The sequence below is a fragment of the Saccopteryx leptura genome, chromosome 2, assembly GCF_036850995.1.
Source record: "Saccopteryx leptura isolate mSacLep1 chromosome 2, mSacLep1_pri_phased_curated, whole genome shotgun sequence".
Lineage (NCBI taxonomy): Eukaryota > Metazoa > Chordata > Mammalia > Chiroptera > Emballonuridae > Saccopteryx > Saccopteryx leptura.
Window position 1 is genome coordinate 31,528,773 of NC_089504.1, and position 22,632 is coordinate 31,551,404.

Below are 22,632 nucleotides of genomic sequence, written 5' to 3' on the forward strand. Positions count from 1 at the left end.
AAAACTTAAAAACAAAAACAAACAAATAAACAAACAAACAAAAAATGGTCAGGCCACACTCCCTGAGCCCAATTAAATAGAAAATTCTTGATGTCGGATCCTCTAAACATCAGGGTTTCATAAAGCTGCCTTGATGTTTCCAATGTGCAACCAAGTTTGAGAATGACTGGTCTGGCCCTGGCCAGTTGGTTCAGTGGTAGAGCGTTGGTCTGGTGTGTGGATGTCCCGGGATCAATTCCTGGTTAGGGCACATAGGAGATGTGCCCATCTGCTTTTCCATCCCTCCTCGTCTTGAATCTCTTGCTCTCTCCCCCTCCTGCAGCCATGCCTTGATTGGAGTGAGTTGGTCCTGGGCGCTGAGGATGGCTCCATAGTGTCCGCCTCAGGTGCTGAGAAGAGCTCAGTTGCTGAGCAATGGAGCAACATCCCAGATGGACAGAGCATCGCCCCCTAGTGAGCTTGTTGGGTGGATCCTGGTCAGGGCACATGCAGAAGTCTGTCTCTCTGCCTCCCCTCCTTTCACTGAATTAAAAAAAGAAAAAAGAAAAAAAAGAGAATGACCAATCTAGATTTGAAGTTTGAGGTTAACCAAAAATGAAAGCCATTTATAATTTGAAGTAAGCTAAAATGTGAAATAATTTTGAGAGACATGTGGAGTGTGTAATGAGAAGATCAATGTGACTTTGCTTCTTTGAGCATTCCTCTTCTGGTGCCCAGATTTGAGAACACAAGACTATGTCTTCCTCTGCACATCCAAATACACCACCTAGTTTTGCAGTAAACAATATTCACAAAATTCTATTTTATTGGCTTTCAATTTTCAGAATGAACCTATAGAAAAACATTAAAGACAACCATAATTACAAAAGAGAATTTAAACATTATAACTTTGAATGACAAAAAAGTAATGATTTTGGTGGAAAATGTAATGATTTAATTGACAGGAGGTGAGAAATTCAACTGGGAGGAAAAGTGGTAGAATGCAAAGAGAGGACTAATCTACTTAGTGGGGAGTCAGGAATACTTAAAATTGATGAATTAAGAAATGATGCTTTAAGTCTATTACAGTAATCAAGGAAATGCATATAAACATTAAAACACACCTATAATTAAAATTTAGGAGAAGGTAGTACACTAAATTCTTTGCCTTGAAGAGTACAAAAATAAATGATATTGCTTACAGTTAATAAATTAAGAAATAGAGGCTTAAGCACAATGTTTTTAGAGGAATAAAACAGAATAAGTCCAGAGGGTCTTCTTTCAATGAGAAAGATCTGGGAGTGGGGTGCAAGGAAGGAGTTATTATTTATATATGTAATATATATATATTATATATTTATAAGTACATACAAATATAATTAATATTAATAATATATAAGTAATAATATAAGTATTATATTTATATTTATATAAGACTAATAAGAAATTACTTATTATGTGCCTCTAGAATATTTGAGTATTTCCATGTACCTGTATTATTTTCTAAAGACATTTCTATCCATATAAGTAAATGAAATCTACCTTAGCCCGCCTGACCAGGTGGTGGCATAGTAGATAGTGCGTCGAACTGGGATGCGGAGGACCCAGATTCGAGACTCTGAGGTCGCCAGCTTGAGCGCGGGCTCATCTGGTTTGAGCAAAGCTCACCAGCTTGGACCCAAGGTCACTGGCTTGAGCAAGGGGTTACTCAGTCTGCTGTAGCCCCCCGGTCAAGGCACATATGAGAAAGCAATCAATGAACAACTAAGTTGTTGCAACAAAAAACTGATGATTGATGCTTCTCATCTCTCTCTGTTCCTGTCTGTCTGTCCCTATCTATCCCTCTCTCTGACTCTCTCTGTCTCTGTAAAAAAAAAAAAAAGAAAATCTACCTTAGCCTAAAAATTTTCTTTACAGATGACAAAACCAAGGCTGGAGCAGTTAATTTATGGGATGACAGCCACACATTTAGAGAGGGCAGAGCTGAGAGATTAGCATTCAGGTCTCTTTCTCCTATAACAGACACCTAGGCAGGGAGGAAGGCAGGGAGTTCAATACCTCTGCCACCAGAGTTGGTTTTCTACCTTCTCCTTATCCCTCTCCTCCTGCTCCCCTCAACCCCCCTCCTCCTTTGTTTTTGTTTGTTTGTTTGTTTTTTCTACATTTCTAATTGCATCCATTCATTCCATCAGCAACTACTTGAGCTCCTACCAAATGCTAAGCTGTCCTAAAAGCTAGCAACACCTGATGCGACCTAGCTCTTCTGCCAGAAAACTTTCATGTAGAGTTTACTCTGTATCACTGACACCTTGTTGTAGAGAAACTTCTTACATTCTCACTTACAGGTTGAACACGAATTTATAATCAAGGCTGAGTTATTTATATCTTTTTGTCAAGGCTGAATTACATTTCACTGTGGGTGAGGATTTATATAATGCATTTCCCCTGGCTATCATCTGATATATTTTCCCTACTAAAGCACTACTATACTTGTGTTTTAATCCCAAACCAAGTAATTTCCTCTACTCAAGGAACTATGAAGACAAGGGTGATGAAGCTACAGACTTCAACTTCTATTAACCATGTGGTCACTGAGCAAGTATATTAATGGTTTCCTAGCTTTTGCTACTTTGTCAGATTTACTCTAGTAGTTATTGAACACCCACGAAAAATAAAACCTTGTACTAGGTCATGAAAGCAATTAAAAAAACTTTCAGCTTTAGGGTAGCCATGGCATTTGTATACTATATCAGACAAGTAACTTAGGTAGCTAAGCAAGAAACACAAATACCATTGAAGTGGGGAGTAGAATCTATCAGTTTAGCCAGGTGCAGAAAGGGAGGTGAGGGCATCAAAGTGGACATCACAGATGATAAAAAGGAAAGGAACTGCCATTATATAAATATAAGAAACTACTTTGATAATTCACTGTGAGAGGATAATACCTTGAAGGCATAAGTATTAAAAGCCAAAGCCACAAAACATTACTAAATACTGGAAGGAATAAAAAGAAGAGTTTGTTTTTGCTCTGAAAAGGAATGATGAGAGAAGGGAAGGAAGACTCAAGGAGAAGAGAAAGGAAAAAGGAAGAAATGAGAAAGAAGGGCTAAGAGAGAAGGCAGGGAGAAACTAAGGCAATATGGAATTGTGGGAGGTGACTAACATACTTTTAAGAAGGGGGAGAGATATCAAGTAATCTCAAGATATGTGTTGTCTTGATAGGAAGAGCCATTCCACATATGGGTCTACATCATGCTTTACAAAAACAAGATGAGACCATTCATAATGGTTCATGATGTGAATTTAGCAGAAGCAGAAGCTAACTGTGACAATAAGAATATAAACCCCTAGAAACTTGCAGAAACCTTGAAGCAGGCTTTAGGCAAAGCAGAAATGGACTTCAAGCCCATCTGATTTAGTTCTCTTGGAATGAAAGACTCCACCTGACACCCACGTTTCATTCAAAGCAACTGGGAGGAAACTGGGGTCCAGTGTGCCAAGCACATTGTCCACAGTCACATATCCTGAAGGTGAGGCCAGTGTGATTTGCAATACTCTCCATGTGAAAAGCACAGGTCCTGGAGTCAGACAGTCTAGGTTCAAATGCTGGCCATGTGACCTTGGATACATTAAACAACCTTTCTGTGATTCAGTATTTCATCTCCAAAATAAAGAATAGTATCACAAATTATTGAGAAAGTAAATGAGTTAATACATCTCAATAGCAGGTTCACAATCCCTTATCCACAATTCTGAAATCCAAAAAGCTCTGAAAACCAAAAGTTTGCAGCAAACTATTTGGTGGCAAAACCTAATTTCAAGACTGTCGTCTCTATTCCACTTGATGGGATGTAGAGGAATAATGTGTCTGATTATAGGTGCTGACCCAAACCCTGCAGAGGAAATTATACAATATATACATAAGCACTATATTTACTCTTGAAAATCTGAAAAATTCTTATTTCCAAAACACATAGGCCCTCCAGGCTTTCAGGTAAAGAATTGTGGCTCTGCCCTTAGAACAATACCTGCTATACTTCTAGGGTGTGAGATGAATTACCCACGCTCAGTGGAGCCTGGAAGGCCCATGTAGTGCAACAATTCCCTACTTACGCCCATCTTCTAATCTAGAGAGAATGAATTGAGCTAGGAGTAATGGCAAAGCTCAACATAGCCAGTCACAGGTCTCTTTCCATGACTCAAATAAACGTGTTTTTCTGGCTGTAACACAATCTGTTCCAAGCCTCCTAAAATAGCCTAACTCTTAGTACTGGGGATCAATATACATAAACATATAAAATCAGTCAGCAAATATCCATTCCAGTACCTACTGTATGCTCAGCTCTGTAAAGATGCTACATGGTCCTGTGTGCTTACCGCTGAGATGAGGAAAACAAGGATAGAGTTAGGAAATAAAGTGGTCCATGATAATGTGCTAAATTGCAGTGGCATAGACCAGGTGCTGAGCTCGAAAGGGAAGGAATGCTTTGCAAAGGGGGTATGAGTTGCAGGCAGTTTATTGCCAGTTAGACGATCTTAGGAAACATACTGTTTCTGAGCCCCTTTCCTCGTCTGTAAAACAGGGTTGTTGTGAGTTTAGCAATATTTTATGTATAGTGCCAGCTATGTAAGTGGTGAACAAATTTTCTATTTTCCAATGTCAGTTGGCTCTTAAAGAATGATAAAAACACTTGAGAGTGAAGGTGAATTAACAACGTCCTGACGAGAGTACAGATTACGCACATTGAGGAAAGTGTGGGAAATTGGACTGGAAAGGTTAGACCAAGTGGAGTGGCACAGCGGAGGGCGAGGGGGACTTGGGCAGGGATCTTCTGGACAGTCTTGCCTTGATGTACTGAGAAACAGAAAAATGTAAATAGTTTTTGTACGGGAATAACATGATGGAAGAGTATTGCTGAGGATTACATTTTAGAATGTATAAAATTAAGCAGAAACTGGGAGCCAGCAAAGTGTGTAAAACAGCAATTCAACACAGGGCCTAGCCCCTTGTTGGTGGAAGTCTGTGAGTGGACATGGCATCATTAGACAGAGGAAAACAACAAAGTTGTCATTATGCAGCATAGCTATACTGCTCACAGAAATTCAGGGGGATTTTATAACTTCATATTCATTTTTGAAATGTCCCCTAATTTTTGAGAGCAGTATGTTTGTCATCCTAATAAAGTCTCTGTTTTATTCCAACATGACAGGCAAGTCTGGAACAAATGAAACCAAAATACACTGCTCACAAAAAATTAGGGGATATTTTAACGCTTCATATTCATTTAAAATATCCCCTAATTTTTGTGAGCAGTCTAATTCTCCATCTAGTTCTCAAAGAGCATTACATACATCAGACACGCATGGTCTCAGCTCTCGGAACACAGTGACACAATGAATCTGAACATCTTCTAAATAGTACCAATTCTTTTAGCAGTCAGGACCAGGCGTGGGCTGTAGCCTGAGGACTTAGGTGTCAGGGAAATCTACCCTGCCTTCTTAAAGATATCCAAGGTCAAGTCATCTTGATGTGCGCTGGTTTTACCCAAGGGGAATTTACAGGCCCAAAAAACCAGGGTGCACTTCTTGTTTCCAGGAATGTAATGACTGTCCTGTGATTTGGAAGTTTACCTTAGCCGCTGACAGACATGAGAACAGTGTTCTTGAGAACATGACTCTTGAACAAGAAATAGCACAGGTAGCTATATAGCACAGATAGCTATATAGCACAGATAGCACTATAATTTTGTGTAAAATGTGTTAAAACGGTTTTTAGAAAGGAGATTTTCCTGTCTTTTCTCTATGGAATATATTTGACTTACTACTCACTCCTTCAAGTCTCCTAGAGAGTAACAGACTGCTTGATGCGACTAATACTTATAGCAGCTGACAGGTACTTAAAAAACACGTTATTAAATTTGTACCAATTAATCAGTAAATTATTTCTGTCCATTTTTCCAAGCATCACAGTAATAGAGATGTCTTTAATTAAAAAGAAACTAATCCTTCTACCTTCACCAACCACCCAAGGCCACCATTTTTAAAGGAGGTAGACAAGGTGAAAGGTATCACATACCAATTAGTAACAGTAACTTTAAAAAGTGATTGGAATGTCTGGACTAAAGAAAAAGTTAAAATTTCTAGTACAGGTATCATGCTCAACTGGGTGTGCTGTGTATACCTAGATTTGCTGATGAGATCTTCCTTTAGGACGGATGAAAGTGAAATGTCTTACTCATCAAAATTAGAGAAATGGAATATTTACAGAAATTTCTTTTTTCCACCAAAGACTCCTTTTATCTGCTTGTTTTAATGTTATCCACTGTGATGGCATGTTTTGTTTCAACTTGACTGGGCTGAGGGCCTCTCTGGAAATTTGTATTTGAATCTGTAGACTGACTGAAGATTGCCTTCACTAATGCTGGAAGGCACCATCTAATGCCCTGAGGGCCTGAAACCAGCATGAAGGTGGAGGAAGGGTAAATCTGCTTTTTGTCTAAACCGGGAGTTTCTCCTGTCCTTTCACATCAGTGCTCCTGGTTCTTGGGGCTTTGTACACAGACTGAATTATACCACTGGCTTTCAGAGTTTTCCAGCTTACAGATAGCAGGTACATTGTGGGAATTCTCAGCTTGAGGTCCCACATGAGCCAGTTCCTATTCTTTCATCTATCCATCTACCCACTCAATTCCATTAAAAGTTCATAGTCCTTGGCCCTGGCTGGTTGGCTCAGTGGTAGAGCATCGGCCTGGGTGCAGAAGTCCCAGGTTTGATTCCCAGCCAGGGCACACAGGAGAAGCGCCCATCTGCTTCTCCACCCCTCCCCTTCTCCTTCCTCTCTGTCTCTCTCTTCCCCTCCCGCAGCTAAGGCTCCATTGGAGCAAAGATGGCCCGGGCGCTGGGGATGGCTCTGTGGCCTCTGCCTCAGGCGCTAGAGTGGCTCTGGTCACAACATAGCGACGCCCAGGATGGGCAGAGCGTCGCCCCTGGTGGATCCTGGTTGGGCGCATGCGGGAGTCTGTCTGTCTCTCCTCGTTTCCAGCTTCAGAAAAATACAAAAAAAAAATAAATTCATAGTCCTTTATTTCATCTGGGCCCTATACAAAATCCTACAAGCCCTCTCCAATTCTGTTCTCTTCCATTCCCCCCATTGCTACTCCAGAATCAATGAGGCTCTTAACTGCACCACTATCGGTATCGTCCTCTTCTTTCCCTCTCAAAACATGAATATGACTATTTTTTGAGAATTGGGTCAGGTGCCTTTTAAAAAATGTTTATTGATTTTAGAGAGAGGCATGAACATCAATCTGTTTCTCTATGTGCCCTGACTGGGGACTGAACCAGCAACCTCTGTGTTCTACCAACTGACCTATCCAGCCATGGTATTCAAGTACACTCTATTTCTACATACTAAATGTGTCTTTTCTACCAAACTGGAGAAAGCATCCAATGGAACTTCTTCCATTAGCGCTAGAATTTTAGCTTATATAATAATTCAATCAATTTCCACTTCCTTTCCTTTAACTTCTTCCCTCACCTGGTTCTATTTTCAGAATAAATACTCAATTTTTTTTCTTTAATCTTAATTATTATCCCTCTTTATATTCATAACTTACCTTTTATTCCCTTCTATAGACCAGTAAAATTAAGTGGGTAAGAATAATTGAAAACAGAAGCCTGGCCTGTGGTGGCGCAGTGGATAAAGTGGATTGACCTGCAATGCTGGGTTGCTGGTTTGAAACCCCAGGCTTGCCCGGTCAAGGCACATGAGAAGCATGAACAAATTGATGCTTCCCGCTTCTTTCCTTCCACCCCCATGACTCTCTCTCTACTATCTCTAAAATTAATTAAAATCTTTAAAAAAATTGCAAAACGTTTGCTGATTTTTTTTAACTGAAGACATATTCAACAGACTATCAACTAAAATGACTATTATTTCATAAAATAACTTTATTTTTTTACTTAAAACAAAGCAGGGGGCAGAATTTTAGAATAAAGGTCTTTAATCAATTTAGCCTTATTACAAAGACACTATATTGTCTTTATTTTAACTATTTGAATACAGAACAGTCATGAATTGAAAGTATTTGGGAACTGATCATTTAACCTCTCCAGACACTACTTAAGATCCTGAAAACTGGCTCTTTTCAAACTCACAAGCTGCTCTTATAGAACTCACTGACATTCTAACAATCTTAAAGCACGAGGTTTTCAAACTGCTGGCCCACAAGAGTTAACCACTTTGATGTCGTATTAAGATCTATAGTCTGGACCAGCAGTTAAAATCCACTGATTTATAGGATACTCTTCAACCTTTCCCTGCTATTTCCACAGTTCCCTTCCGGGCCACTTCCCTACACCAAGAAGCACTACGTGCTGGCTTTTTCATACTTCTGGATGTTCCTCCCTCAGTCTCCTTTGCGTCTTGTCCACCCAGTAGACAAGAGGCTCTTAGGACTCCATTCTAGATTTTTTTTTGCTTTGTCCTATTAAATCTTAATTCATCTATCTCTGAACACTGGTGAACTCCTAAATCAGGTTCTAGCCACATATCTTCCCTGTGTACCATGTCTACAACCCTAGCTTTCTCTGGACATCTACTGTCTCATAGGTACAAGTGAGAGCAATTTCCTTTAAATTTTTGATTCTGAGTTTTAAAAATAGTAATATATTTGACAGGATAAATTTTACACTAAAGTAACAAAGAACTCTTACACAAAGCAAAAAACAAAACAGGTTTAATGATTAAAACAGATGAATTAATAGGTTTATAATAACCATTAACTAAGGGAAGCCCTAGAACCAGAAAAAAAGGATTTTAAAATTCATGCAAAGTCTAGTTACTATGAAAACCAAAGCAATACCAAAATATCTCAGCCTCCCAACACAGACTCCAAGTCTTTTTATTTCCAATTCTTGGCAATCAATGTATGTACACTTTCACATGCTACTGGTAATAAGATTATTTGTATAGGACCACAAATATCTTTCACACATGGAAGGGCACAAAAACAGTGTCTTCCTCCACCTTTTGGGCTCATCTTGAAAAAAAAAAGGCACTCCCAAAGATTCCTTGGTAACACCTTTGCTAGGTTTGTTACTCACATAATCTTTACATGTAAAACTAATGGTCCACTCATTTCACTTTTCTGAGAACAAAGCATTGGAACTGCTTTCTTTAACTCACATGGCAAACAACTGGCTTAAACAATGACAAAAACTTTGGATATCAGTTTAAAAAAATCTGGGCTGTTTTGTTGAAAATTTCATCATATGCTCAATTACTGGACTTTGGCATGCATAGCCAAGCATATCATGGAACTAAAAGAACTGCTACATAAGATGATGGCAGAGAACTTTGAATAATTATTCTAGTTTTCTAATATTGGTGGTTCCAGCTCCCTTGTACCAATGCAACATTGTCATTCTCCATTATTATTATAACTAAGTGCTCTGAACACAGGTTTAACCTGAAAGATGTTTTATAAAGATGCTTAAATAAATTACTGAGTCATCAAAACAACAGAGTAATGGAAGTCTTCAAATACCTGTGGGCAGTTGTCTACTATTCAGTCTTTGAAACCATTTGCCTAAGGTGAAAGATAATTTGCTTTCTTACCAAGTCTGACTCATGTTGAGTGATATTGAAACTGCACTTGGGTAGCTAGTCTCAAGTCAAACTAAGCTTAAATATTTCCCTACGTTTACTGTATCCATGTAGTGTGCAATTTTTGATGCTGAATAAGAGATATGTGGCAATTGAAGGCTTCACCACAAGCATCACATTCATGGGTTTCTAGGGTTTTCACCTCTGTATGGATCTTCTGATGGTTGACGAGGCTGCGCTGTTGACTAAAACTTTTGTCACATTTCTCACACTTATAAGGTTTTTCTCCTGTGTGTATTCTCTGATGTTGAATAAGACCGGAGTTCCGGCTAAAGGCTTTCCCACATTCATCACATTTATGGGGTTTATTACCTGTGTGAACACCCTGATGTCGAATAAGATTACAAAGTTGACTAAAGCTTTTGCCGCACTGTCTGCACAGATAGGGCCTCTCACCAGTGTGGATTCTCTGATGTTCAATAAGAAATGAGCTCCGACTGAAGCTTTTCCCACATACAGTACATAAGTAGGGCTTTTCACCAGTGTGGATTCTTTGATGTTGTACAAGATGAGCACTGACACTAAAAGTTTTCCCACATTCATCACATTTATAAGATTTTTCCTTAGGGAAGATTTCCTGCTGTGTAAGACTACAATTTGGATCAAAACTTTCCTTAGTCTCATTGAATGAATAAGTCTTCTCTCTGGTGTGAATTCTCTGATGCTGAATAAGACCTGAGCTTCTGCTAAAGGCTTTTCCACATTCCTCACACTTATGGGGTTTATCTCCTGTGTGGATTCTTTGATGACGAGTAAGGTTGCAAAGTTGACTGAAGCTCTTTCCACACTCTTTACACTGATAAGGTCTTTCACCTGTATGGATCCTCTGATGTTCAATAAGAAATGAGCTTCGACTGAAGCTTTTTCCACATTCAATACAAAGAAAAGGCTTCTCACCAGTGTGGATTTTTTGGTGTTGTATAAGGTATGTACTTAATCGAAAGGCTTTCCCACATTCACCACATTTATGGGGTCTTTCTCCAGTGTGAATTCTCTGATGTTCAACTAGTAATGAATTTCGACTAAAGCTTTTTTTACATTTGGTACAGTGATAGGGTTTTTCACCAGTGTGAGTTCTTTGATGCTCAATAAGGTGTGACTTCCAACTGAAGGCCTTCCCACAGTCATTACATTTATGGGGTTTCTCACCTGTGTGAATCCTTTGATGTTTAACAAGGCTCCTTCTCTGGCTGAAGCTCTGTTTACATTGATTACACTGATAGGGTCTCTCCCCAGTGTGGATTCTCTGATGTCTAATAAGGGTTGAGCTCACACTAAAGGTTTTCCCACAGTAATTACACTCATAGGGCCTTTCCCCAGTGTGAATTCTCTGATGTTCAATAACAAATGAACTACGACTAAAACTTTTCCCACATTCAGTGCACTGAAAAGGTTTCTCACCGGTATGGACCCGCTGATGTTGAATGAAATGGGCCTTGCGGACAAAACCCTTTCCACAGTCTTCACATTTATGGCATTTCTCTTCTGAGTTAGGTCTCTTACGAATAATGTTAGTGTTTCCTCTGAACATTCTCTGTTCCTGGGCCAAAGATTCCCTTGGTATTTCCCATAAGAAGATGCCTCTCTGTTTATCTAACCTACCAACAAGTTCAAAGGTTTCTCTACATATGGGATCCTGGTCAGTTTCACTTTTGATTCTTGTAACTATTATACCCTTTGATTCCATTTCTTCCTCAATTTCCTCAATTTCTTGTTTCACAGTTGGCTCTTCATCCTTATCTCTGTTTAAAACATCTAGAATAATAAACAGAAAACAGAAACATCAGCCAAGGTCTTTTCTAGTAAGGAGAAACTGTCAAAAAAATGACATAACTCAGCTAACTCAATCAAATTAAGATAAACTAATCTACTATATAAACGTATTATACAGAGGTACCTTGAGATACGAACAGACCAACATAATTTTTTTTAAGATATGAGCTGCGACTCGGTCTGTATTTTTGTTCGAGATCCGAGCAAAATTCTGAGATACGAGTCGTGATTCGGGAAGCTGCCACTAGTTGGCGCACGGGTCCAGTATCGGCAGTTTGATACACGAGTTAACTGACTTACGAGCTCGGTTACAGAACAAATTAAATTCATATCTCAAGGTACCACTATACTATGTCACAGTACTGTTTTGAGAATTAAATTAGATCACTTATAGATATAAAGCTTTTAGAACAGTATCCAGTACCTGGTGAAGAGTATAAACTACATAAATACTATTACTGAGTATTAATTTTCTGATGCAATGAAATGTTTTTCTTGGAGAACAGGTACAAAAAGTGTTTATGAGGCAAAGAATGAGTCTGTAGGAGCAAGCAGAATTGAGAGGAAGGGCTGGAGAATCAACAGTAAATTATGCAAGGTAAGGTGGATAAATAAAAAAATAAAACAAGTGGTGGGATGAACTAGTCTATCAAAGAAGAAAGGTTAACATGGGAAGAAAACAGTTGGTTTAGGAAAAATTAGAATAAGATAGAATTATGTAAAGTGAGTAGGTCAACTAACTGACAAAAAGGAACACATAAAATGATACTGAGAAGGTTAAAAGACAAAAACCAGGGAAAGCAAAAATTCATTCATTAATAGGAATTTATTGCAATCAAAAGTATTCCAGGCACTCTGTAATGAGAGCCAAGGTTCAAAGATAAGACATGAAGCCTCCTACTAAATGGGATGGACAATGAGTATACATGGATAAAGAAAATAATATGATAAAATATTAAGGAAAAAGAAGTTTCTACATCAAGACACAAAATGTCTTTTAACAAAAATAACAATGGATTGAAGTGACATGAGTCTATAATATAGAATAAAATAAATAAATATAAAAAGATATGGTTAGAGCTAATAAAAGAAACAAAGAAAAACAGCAGTCTGTGGTACCTTATGACTTCACCTCGCACAAACCACACCACATTCTTCAAGCATATGATTCCCACTACTTTAAAGACATTAAGACTCAAGCTGGAGCCATTTAGCTCCCAATGAAAATCTCACATGTGTGGGAAGAAAGATAACATAAGGTCTATGTTGTAACCGGGTAGCATACAGGACACTTTAGCCTGTCTCTGATTTCTTTCCAGATTTTCTATTTCTTGCTGCCTGCTGGATAATTTTACTGTGGGATTCAATCAATATCAAATATATATTTGGCTTAAACAATTTCTTTTTTAGAGTACCTCTTTTCTCTCACTTTTCTAGTTTTTTAACTGTGAAGTCACCTTTGAATTTTCTTTTCACTTACTTCAAACCAGTCACTAAGTTATTCTATTTCCCAAAACACTTCTAATTCCCTTAACAAACTACTAGAAATTTTACTTGTACTTGGGCTACTTACTGTTTTCTCTCTAAAATTTATTGTCGCTGGACTGTTTTTCCTTTACACAGTGAAAAAGGATTGGAGAAATCCTTCAACTTTCTACCTCCTACATATAAAATTATCTGCAACTGTACATGAATATATATCCCATTTCTATCCAAGGCTAATCCATCAACCCTCCCTTGATCCCACTTGCCTCTAGGAACTTGTTCAAATATTACCATTTTTTCCTCTTTCTTCAGTCTGTATTCTCTATTGACACCTTCCTATCAACATACAAATATGGCCAACTTTATCTTAAACCCAAAATCCTCTTGAAGAAAGCCAATTTTTGGAAAAAAAATTGTAGGTGTAGTTCTTCATTTCCTAACTATGTTTTCCATACCCAACCTGTTCCCATTCAATCTATTCTACAACTTACTATGAAATCTGGTTCTACTTCTAACACTTTAGAAAAACTTCTCATTATGTCACCAATAATTTCTGAATAACAAATACAATAGATTTTTTCAGTCTTTATTTCATATAGCACCATCTTGACCACTCCTGTTTCTTACTACCAAGAAAGACCATTTTATTGAATTATAGGAAAATACTTTTCACAAAAAAACCATAAAAAACAGAAATCTAAAAAGAGTAAGATTCATAACAATTGTCCATAAATATTTTTCTGAAGGACATAAAAGTTAAATAGTCAATGGAATTGATAGAGATTCAATATTATACAAGTCATTCTCAAACCAATCCATGAACCTAACTGTATTCCAATCAAAAACCTAAAAGACCCCCAATGAATCTAAATATAACAAGAGTGTAGTCAATTAGTTATCTTGAAAAGGAATATAAAAGATTGACCTAACATACATAAAGTGAAAATATCAATCAAGTAAATAAAAAAAAGAGGCACTGGCATAAAAATAAATAGGTCAATCAGACAGGTAAAAAAATTAGTGAGTCTAGGCTTCCACATGGAGCAGCCTAGAAATGACTATTAGATTTGGGTTTGGTAGCTATAATCACCATAGGTTATCCACTATGCTTGTATTATACATTCTCATCCTGTGAACATAGCTACCTTGTATAGAGTAGATAGTTGACTTCAAAGTGTGTCTCCCCCAGGGTTTTGGAATTGAAACTGAAACAGAGTTAGTCTGAATGTGACTGGAACTGTAACCTATCAAGTCAGAAGCCAAAGGAACAAAAGCACGTGAACACTGAAGGAAAAAACTATTCTGTCAAGAAGAAAGAAAAGAGTACAGAGAGAGTGAATTCCTGACTTCCTGATAGTGACCCAATTTCTAGTTTTAGTTTTTTCCTGATGTCCAGTTGCAAATCCTGTTCATATATCCCATGAGCCATCTATGTCCCTATAATAACTCCTCTTGTTGCCTTAAGCTAGCTTAAGTTGATCTCAAATCTTTTAACAAAATAGTTTTATACTAATGTGGCAGCTGAGGAGAGAGAAAGAGCAAGGAAATGACAAAGTGGAAGTGGCTGAACTTTAGGACAGGAATTGGCATACTTTTTCTGTAAAGGGTTAGATGGTAAATATTTTTTGGCTTTGTGAGTCATGTGGTCTCTGTTGTAACCACTCAACTCTGCTACTTTACCATGAAAGATAATACATAAAAAAATTGGAATGTCCATGTTCCAATAAAACTTCATTTACAAAAACAGGCAGTGGGCCACATTTGTCCTGTGGACAATAGTTGCCAACCCTGCTATCTGACAGTGTATAAAAACATGTTTTCTTACCCTGGCCAGATGGTTCAGTGGATAAAAGCATTGTCCTGGAGCATGAGGTTGTGGGTTTAATCCCCAATCAGGGCACACACAAGATGTAATCAATGAGTACACAAGTAAATGGAACAAGTAAGTGGAACAATGAGTTGATGCTTTTCCCTTTTTCTCTTCCCCCACTTCTCAAATCAATGGAAAAATTTTTTAAAAAAGGACAGTTTCCTTGGTAAAAGAATGGGAGGATGGGACTTCTAGAGCTAGCATTGTGCTTGATAACTATTTATTGAATGAATGACTAGTTGAACAAATAATTGCAGAGAGATTACAATCAAAGAAGGAAACAATGAATTTACAGTCTTGTAGGTACAGCAATCCCTAATTTTGTCAACGTCCAATATGGCTCAAGTAGACTGGAGATAAGTCATTAAAACTGAAAAGAAATCAAGCTGTCAGCTGTATCATCAATGTAGCTATTAAAATTTTTAAAGATCAATCAGCATGAAAGCAAAGGTATGAATGATGAACGAAAATTACAAGGCTAAAAGAGCTGTGTTAAGTAAACTGACAGGAGAATGTAGAAGAAAACACCTCACTGGAACAGCTGAGTAACAGTGATCTCTCATCAAGGGCACTCTCAAGGGGATGGAGATAGAGTCTATAAAAGAGGATGAAAAGACTGTGGAATAAATGAAGAAAAGCTGTATTTTGCTAAAATAAAGAAGAGAGCCTGACAGTAAGAGATCATAGATGGGCTCACTGCCACAGATGGGCTCTTTGTCCATATGGTACTCACATTCTGCAGCACCAGGTATAGGCAAGGCTGGTCATTAGCCTGGTTCTATCAACCAGGATAGCACAGGACAAGCTGGCAATGACACCAAAACACCGTGGCATATTAAAAAAAAGAAAGAAAAAAATCAGCAGCTGATATTGCTGGAGGTTGAAGTGGTGTGCCAGAAATAGATGAAGCTAGAAAACTCGGTAGAGACAACATTCAGGAGGCCCTAGTATGTATGATATCAAGATTTTTATCCTTTAAGCTATCGGGAATCACTTGAAGTTGTAACCAGTTAACACAAAATCACTTTGGTAGCAAGAAAGAGAATATATCATATTAAAAGAAAGGGAGACTAGAGGCAGGGGGTTAGTTATGGGCTAATACAACAGTCTAGTAAAGTTATGAGTCTTAAGTATATTCAATCAGGCACACAGATATTTAAGAAGCATAAAATAAATGCCTGGTTCTGTCCTAAGTGCTAGAGATTATGTCTGTTTTCATCACCTCTATTGAATTACTGTCAATAAATACCTGAATACTTGGTCAAAGAATAAGATACTGGGGTTTAAGTTCTGTCTGTTCTGACAAAAACGAGGGTATGATCATTGATATGAGTTGCTAAATAAAAAGGGAAAGCAGGGTCTCTGAAGACAATATGGTTAAGATACAGTGAGGCTTAAGTAATGAATGTATCATTTATGGTGTGGGTTAGCATAGAGGACTCTGAAACATGTGAGTGTACGTGTGAGGGTCTAAAAAAGTTGACAAATGGTAGTGAAACGGAATGGAGTGGGCAGAGCCAGACTGCTGAAGTCTCCAAGGGGAGAGGCTGCGCTGGAAGGTGGAAAACTGAATGCTTGGGGAAGAGCGTTGAAAAGCTGGGACAACAATGAACTTCTCCCTTCCAGCCTTGAGACAAAGGATGAGGAAGGAAGAGCAGGTGGGAGGGTAAGAAGCCCCTCCCAGAGCAGGGGTGTCCTTGGGAAAGCGCCAGGTTTCAGTGACGGCCAGGAGAGGTAAGGAACATGATGTGAAGAGGAACAGGGCCTCCAGAAGGCAGAGTGGGGAGGGGTGGGAGGAAAGCAGTGGGAGGACGAACCAGCAGGGAAAGTACAGAGCAATATGGGAAGGAGACTGTGCAGCTAGGAGGCCGGAAAGGCGGGGGTTTTGGTCACTGCAAGGATGCGAGGGGTGAGAGTCATAGAAACAATCAATGGCCGAAAGGTCTGAATCAGGAGTTTGCAACAAAGCAGTCTTGGAACTGGTCCTGGTCCAAGTGTTTTCAGAGCCTGATTTCTAACAGTCTCTCAGCTATTTTAATCAGAGAAATAGCAGGTTCTTACCCAATGAGACCAGGTTTCCATAATTCTCCATCATGACATCTTTGTACAAGCTTCTCTGAGCTGGATCCAGATAATCCCACTCCTCCTGGGTAAAAAACACAGCCACATCCTCAAATGTCAGCAACCCCTGAAATAGTATGATTTCTGTAGTCAGTGCTTGTCTCAAGGACAATTCTACCACTGAAGGTAGCACTTAGCAGGGCCGGGTAGGCTAGAAGGAACATCACTAAGAGAGTTCCAAATGGGGCCCAATTCTGGGACCTGACTGTAACAGATCGGCACCTCAGACTAGAGCTGGATCCTTGACCTTGGTAGCGAGGGGCCTAAGGATAAGGCTTTTCTGGTTTAAATCATTATATTCCATCATTTTCATTTTAGTAAGCTCCCCCAAGCCTTCCTTCACCTCCGTGCCCCGCTCCAATTCTCTACTCGCACTGGCTTGTGAGCCTGTTCAATTCAATTCTATGAAGTTCTCTAAGCGTCTACTTTGGGTCCAAGCATCGTGACAGGCGCAGAAGGCACAGAGGAGGGTCAAAAAGGATGCCTCACCTGGAAAAACTTACAAATGAGAGCGCTAGTTTGGAGTATTACTAATTTATTGTGTCGCTCTTGATAAAAACGGAGCCAGTGGGCAGCTGAGGAGCGAAGCGCCCCCCAGAGAACTGGGGGTACTCCTCGCACTGCGCTGGCTCTCCAGACGGCGGTCGGGAGCACGGGGGCGCGGGGCGCGGCCTACCCCGAGGAGTGGCCGAGAGCGGAGATACCCGCAGGGGTGACTTACCTTTGGCTCCAGCGGGGGACTCGGGGAGGCCATCTCCTGGCCAGAATCAGGGCAGGAACCTGGGGCGGCCGCACAGAGAGGAGCCTCTAGTGAGGCCTATCCGACCGGTGGAGATTAGGCCCGACCGCGGTGAGCCTCCAGGCTGGGTCCGGCCAGGTCCTGCCTCGGTCCCGAGCGGTCACGACCCCAGCAGCATTTCAGAAGCGGTCCTTGGGCGCCCCCCAACCCCGAACTCCCTCTCCTGCCTAGCTTCGCAAGCTTCCAGGCCTCGCCAGAGCCTCCTCCCGGTTGTCAGTTCCTCCTCCTTTCAGCCAAGGAGCGCTCTGACCGCCCGCCCCCGGACCAGAAGGCGTCACCCGGAACCTTCCCGGGACGGCCCCCAACTACAACTCCCGTCATGCTCCGAGAGAGCGTCGAGGTCGAGCCTCCGCCGGGAATGCTTGCCGAACTACATTTCCCGGCATGCAAAGGGAGCCGCCGGTAGGTTTTCCCTAAGAACGGAGACCATCTGCCACTAGGCTTACACCCGATTGGCTAGTCTTAGAGCGTAACTCTTGCCTGGGGCGGGGCTTCCTCGCTGTAGCTCTCCTGAGAGATGGCGGCGATTTCCCTGCTAGGTGTTACCAGGAGAGTCCTCACGTGGATGATCGCAGGGTCCCCACGTCGAGAATTTTGGTCTCGATTCAGGTAAAGCGAAACGTTAGATGGTGGGTTACAGTCACGGAAAAGTAAGGAAAGAAACTGAGGGAGATAAAGGGACAAATTCACAAGGGAGTGTTGTACTGCTAAGACGGGACCCGGATGGGGGGATGGCAAGCGTGTTAGGGTTCGGCGTTGGGCTTCAGCGCCTGGCTCCGCCAGCGGTGGGAGACTTCTCTTGGCCTCAGTATTCTCAGCTTGTAACGGAAGTACTGCCCCCTTTCCCAGCCAGTCCATTCATTAATTTGTTGGGCGGACAGTAATGATTTGTTTTCCAGGCACTGAGTGCGGTGTCGGGAAACACACGACTCCTTTGAAACCAGCAGTTTAGAACGGGAACGTGAAAGTGCTCCGTAAACTGAACTCATTTGCGAGGTGGAGCTGAAGTGCAACCTCCTCATTTTGTTCGCACGTTCGTTGATTTACTCAACAGATAGTTATTAAGTTCATTAAGTTATTAATGCTTCTCTGGCCCGGCATTTCTCTTAAGTAGATACAGCAGCAGAAACGAAGTCCTTTGTCAGAGCTTGAGTACCTGACAGGCCCCACAGAGAGGAAGTATTTTTTCCCCCAGTGAATATATTTACATACCCCATAAATATAACAGATTAAATTCACGTGTTTTTTTTTTTGTTTGTTTGTTTTTTAAAGAATTGCCGCAGTAATCTCCCCGCCCCACAAGCCACAAGTTAAGACAGACCTGGGTCTAGAACCCAGGTCTCTTCACTCCCCAGTAACTGCTTTTCCCACAGCACCCTGTGGGATCTTCTGCAGCTCAATCTGTTTGACTCAGGTAGTGTTAGGACAAAACCTGTGGGAACCTCAGAGAACAGTGTATGTACTCCCAATTAGGTTTCAACACAACATTCCTTCCCTCCAGAAGGATTTTTGTCATCAGCTTATATATTTATTTAGCTTCTCCACCTTTTTGGATACAGTTTGTTATCGTGTCTCAAATCCCTTTCAAGTTTATTTCATTTACTCACCCAACAAATATTTATACAGTGTCTACTGTATATCATGCATCTAGGTGTTAGGGATTTAGTTAATACGACAGACCAAATCTTTGTTCTTGTAAAACGTGTGTTCTGGTGGAAGAATAAAAGAACCTAGGCAGAATATCAGAAAGTGGTAAATTACGAAGAAAACTAGAACATTTGGCAATGTCTTGTGGTTTTCATGACTGGAGACAGGTATGCTACTGGCATTCCCATTAGTGGTTCGAGGCCAGGGATGCTGCTAAGAATACTACAGTGGACAGGACAGCACTCCCCCACCCCCACCCCAAACAAACATCTCATCCAAAATATCAATGATGTTTGGACTGAGAAACTCTGAATATAGTAAGAGAAGTAGAATGCCAATAAAATGAAAACTCAGATAGGATGCAATCTGCTTTGAGAACAATATAAACTGCTATAGGAGTTCAAAGAGACTTTGTTATATCTAACTGGGGAAACCAATAAAGCTCCTTGGAAGAGAACAGTTTTGTCCTAGTACTTACAGGATGAGTAGGATTTCTATAAGTAGAGGTGAGAGGCATTTCAGATAGGATATAACTTTGAACAAATGCATGATACCACAAAAGCAGGAAACAAAATGTAGTTTAGTTTGGGTCAGGCATAGAGTGTTTCTAGGAGATTAGTGGGAGGTGAGGTTAGAGAGGTAGATTGGGTTTGGATCGTGGAGACTTGGGAATCCCGGACAGAATGATTTATCCTCTTTATCCATCCTTGGGGATTCTTAGAGCATGCAAAATCTGTCATTAACTTTTGTTTCTTGTCTGTGCCAGCTCAGTTCAATTATTAGTTTCCAAGAGCAGGGATCTATCTTATTCTTTCCTCTTTCCACAGTGCCCAGAAGACTAGTAAATGTGCAAATTATTTGTTGATTTAAATTGGTGGGCAAGGTTGGTTCTGTTGTTTATCAGCTTGTCAACTTTATTAATGCAGTGAACCAGAGATTCACCTATATGTTTTTGGATCATTTCAGAGAAGAGAAAAAGCCAGCAGTAGCTGAGACAGTAGAAGAGGTGCAGAAAGAACCTATTCCCTTGTGTCCACCCTTACGAAGCCGAACATACATACCACCTGAAGATCTCCAGAATCGTTTGGAGTCTCGCGTCAAAGAAATTTTTGGCTCATCTGCTCCTAGCAATTGGCAGGACATCTCCCTGGAGGATTGTTATCTGAAGTTCAGTTTCTTGGCATGTTTGGCCGATGACCTGGGCCATGCAGTGCCTAATTCCAGGCTGCATGAGATGTGCAGGGTCAGAGATGTTCTTGATTTCTATAATGTGCCTGTTAAAGATAGATCTAAATTTGATGAACTCATTGCCAGTGATCTGCCCTCCAATTTAAAAATCACTTGGGGTTACTGAGCGATTCAGAAGAGGAACACATTGCAATCATTTCTTCCCCCTGAGCAAGGAGGCTACTTGTCAGACCTTTTGATGCTGTGCCATGCGAAATATGGTCAGAACTGTCCTTGAAAAATAATTTTTCTGTGGAAGAATGCATTATTTTTTTCTCACAGCATCATGAATTGACAACAGAATTTTATTTTTTCACATTTGTTGAAACTTTGGGTTTTTGTTTAAAATGCTATCAGGTTATTAATAATTTATGAAAATTTTCTTCTCCAGAGTTACTGTGATAAACTTGGGGTTAAGGTATTACATGTTCAGGCATGGTCTTTATTTTTCATAGGCAAGAAAATATTTTAATCCTGTTAGTACTCTTATATGTAAGGGAGTATTAGATGTAATATATATACAAACAAGGAAATAGATTAGATATTTATAAAAGAAACATAAAAGTATGTTTGTTCTAGTTTCACTGCTTACTTTACTGCATAAGTAGAAATAATAGAAAATGATTCTGTTCTTTTGGAATTAAAGTAGATTTCTTGAAGTGTGTTGTGTTTTTAGTTTTTTTGAAAGTGAAATGTGTTTTTCTGCCTTGCCTTAAATTTCCTTAATTTTACTATTATAAATGAAAAAAAAATAGAATATGTGCCAATTATTAAGTGCTTGACTTTTTTTGTAAGGAGGTATATCAGATTCTATAAATAAATATTTTCCTCAGAGGAGACGACGTTTATTTTGTACCTTTCATCTTCTCTGTAACTTTTTGGACGTGGCCTTGAGTAGTTATGAATATCCAGTAGGGGGGGTAAGTCTGCAGATTTTGTTGTACTTAATTTGTGAAAATTTCTCAAATAGTTACCAGATGGTTCTGAATGACAAAATGATTAAATGAGGATGTGTCTAAATCAGGAATTATTTTTGTTCAGACTTTAGAAATGGCTAGAAAATAACATACCTGTGTGGGATATGTTCCAAGACCCCCACTGGATGCCTGAAACTACGGGCAGTATTGAACCCTAAATAATACTGGTTTTTCCTATATAGGCATACTGAAGATAAAGTTGAATCTGTAAATTAGGCACAATCAGCAATTAGCAACTAGTAATAAAATAGAACAATTATAACAATATACTGTAATAAAAGTTATGTGAATGTGGTTTCTCTCCAAATGTTATACTGTATTAATCATACCAGCCTAATGGTAGGGAGGCCATCTGTTTTTACAGTTTTGTTTTTCTTCTTCTTTTGAGAGGAGATAGAGAGACAGACTCCTCCATGCGCCCTGACTGGGATCCACCTGGCAACCCCATCCAGGGCCGATACTCTGCCCACCTGGAGCCATACTTGAAACCAACCTATTTTTAGTGCCTGAGGTGGAGGCTCCATGGAGTCATCCTCAGTGTCTAGGGCCGATGTGCTTAACCTATTGAGCCATGGCTGTGGGAGGAGAAGAGAGGGAGTCTGGAGAGGGGTGGAGAAACAGATGGTCGCTTCTCCTTTGTGCCCTGACTGGGAATCAAACCTGGGACATCCACGTGCTGGGCTGATGCTCTACTGCTGAACCAATCAGGGCCATTACACTGTCTTATTTGAGCTTTAGTCTTTGGCAGGCCCTGTGCCCCTTGTTCTGGGGGGTGGAGATTTGTCATTGGAGATTACCCCTCTCAGTGATAGGAGACCTCTAATTGTTTGCACTCAGGATGATTTTCTGTCCTCCAGAAGGAGAGATTTTCTTTTTCTTTTTTTTCACTTTTCCTTCCCCAGAAGAAATGGGTCTTTTCCTATACCATGGGAATGAGCCAAGGTGTTCTTTCTCCCATGGGATGACTAATCTACCCTATCTTTCTGTGACCATCTTGGATTTAGCACTGGAAGTCCTGCTAAATTGGGAAATAACCTTAGACCAGGGGTAGTCAGCCTTTTTATACCTACCACCCACTTTTGTATTT

The 22,632-nt window shown here is 40.0% G+C and overlaps 2 protein-coding genes across 4 annotated transcripts; one reads left to right on the forward strand and one right to left on the reverse strand.

Moving 5' to 3' along the window:
• Positions 1-7,960: 7,960 nt before the first annotated feature.
• Positions 7,961-17,942, reverse strand: ZNF189 (zinc finger protein 189). Of its 3 annotated transcripts, none has more exons than XM_066367532.1 (3): positions 17,617-17,942; positions 16,836-16,917; positions 7,961-11,401 (listed from the first exon to the last, which is right to left on the reverse strand). In XM_066367532.1, the coding sequence occupies exons 1-3, from the start codon at positions 17,647-17,649 to the stop codon at positions 9,684-9,686; spliced, it is 1,833 nt and encodes a 610-aa protein (XP_066223629.1). In that variant the 5' UTR covers positions 17,650-17,942; the 3' UTR covers positions 7,961-9,683. The 3 variants fall into 3 exon arrangements, with proteins under 3 accessions (XP_066223629.1, XP_066223628.1, XP_066223627.1); XM_066367531.1 differs by having other exon boundaries at positions 16,836-16,920; XM_066367530.1 differs by having other exon boundaries at positions 16,836-16,962.
• A 233-nt stretch (positions 17,943-18,175) lies between these two features.
• MRPL50 (mitochondrial ribosomal protein L50) lies at positions 18,176-21,825 on the forward strand. The gene is made up of 2 exons (XM_066367529.1): positions 18,176-18,303; positions 20,308-21,825. The coding sequence occupies exons 1-2, from the start codon at positions 18,212-18,214 to the stop codon at positions 20,693-20,695; spliced, it is 480 nt and encodes a 159-aa protein (XP_066223626.1). The 5' UTR covers positions 18,176-18,211; the 3' UTR covers positions 20,696-21,825.
• The last annotated feature ends 807 nt before the right edge of the window (positions 21,826-22,632 follow it).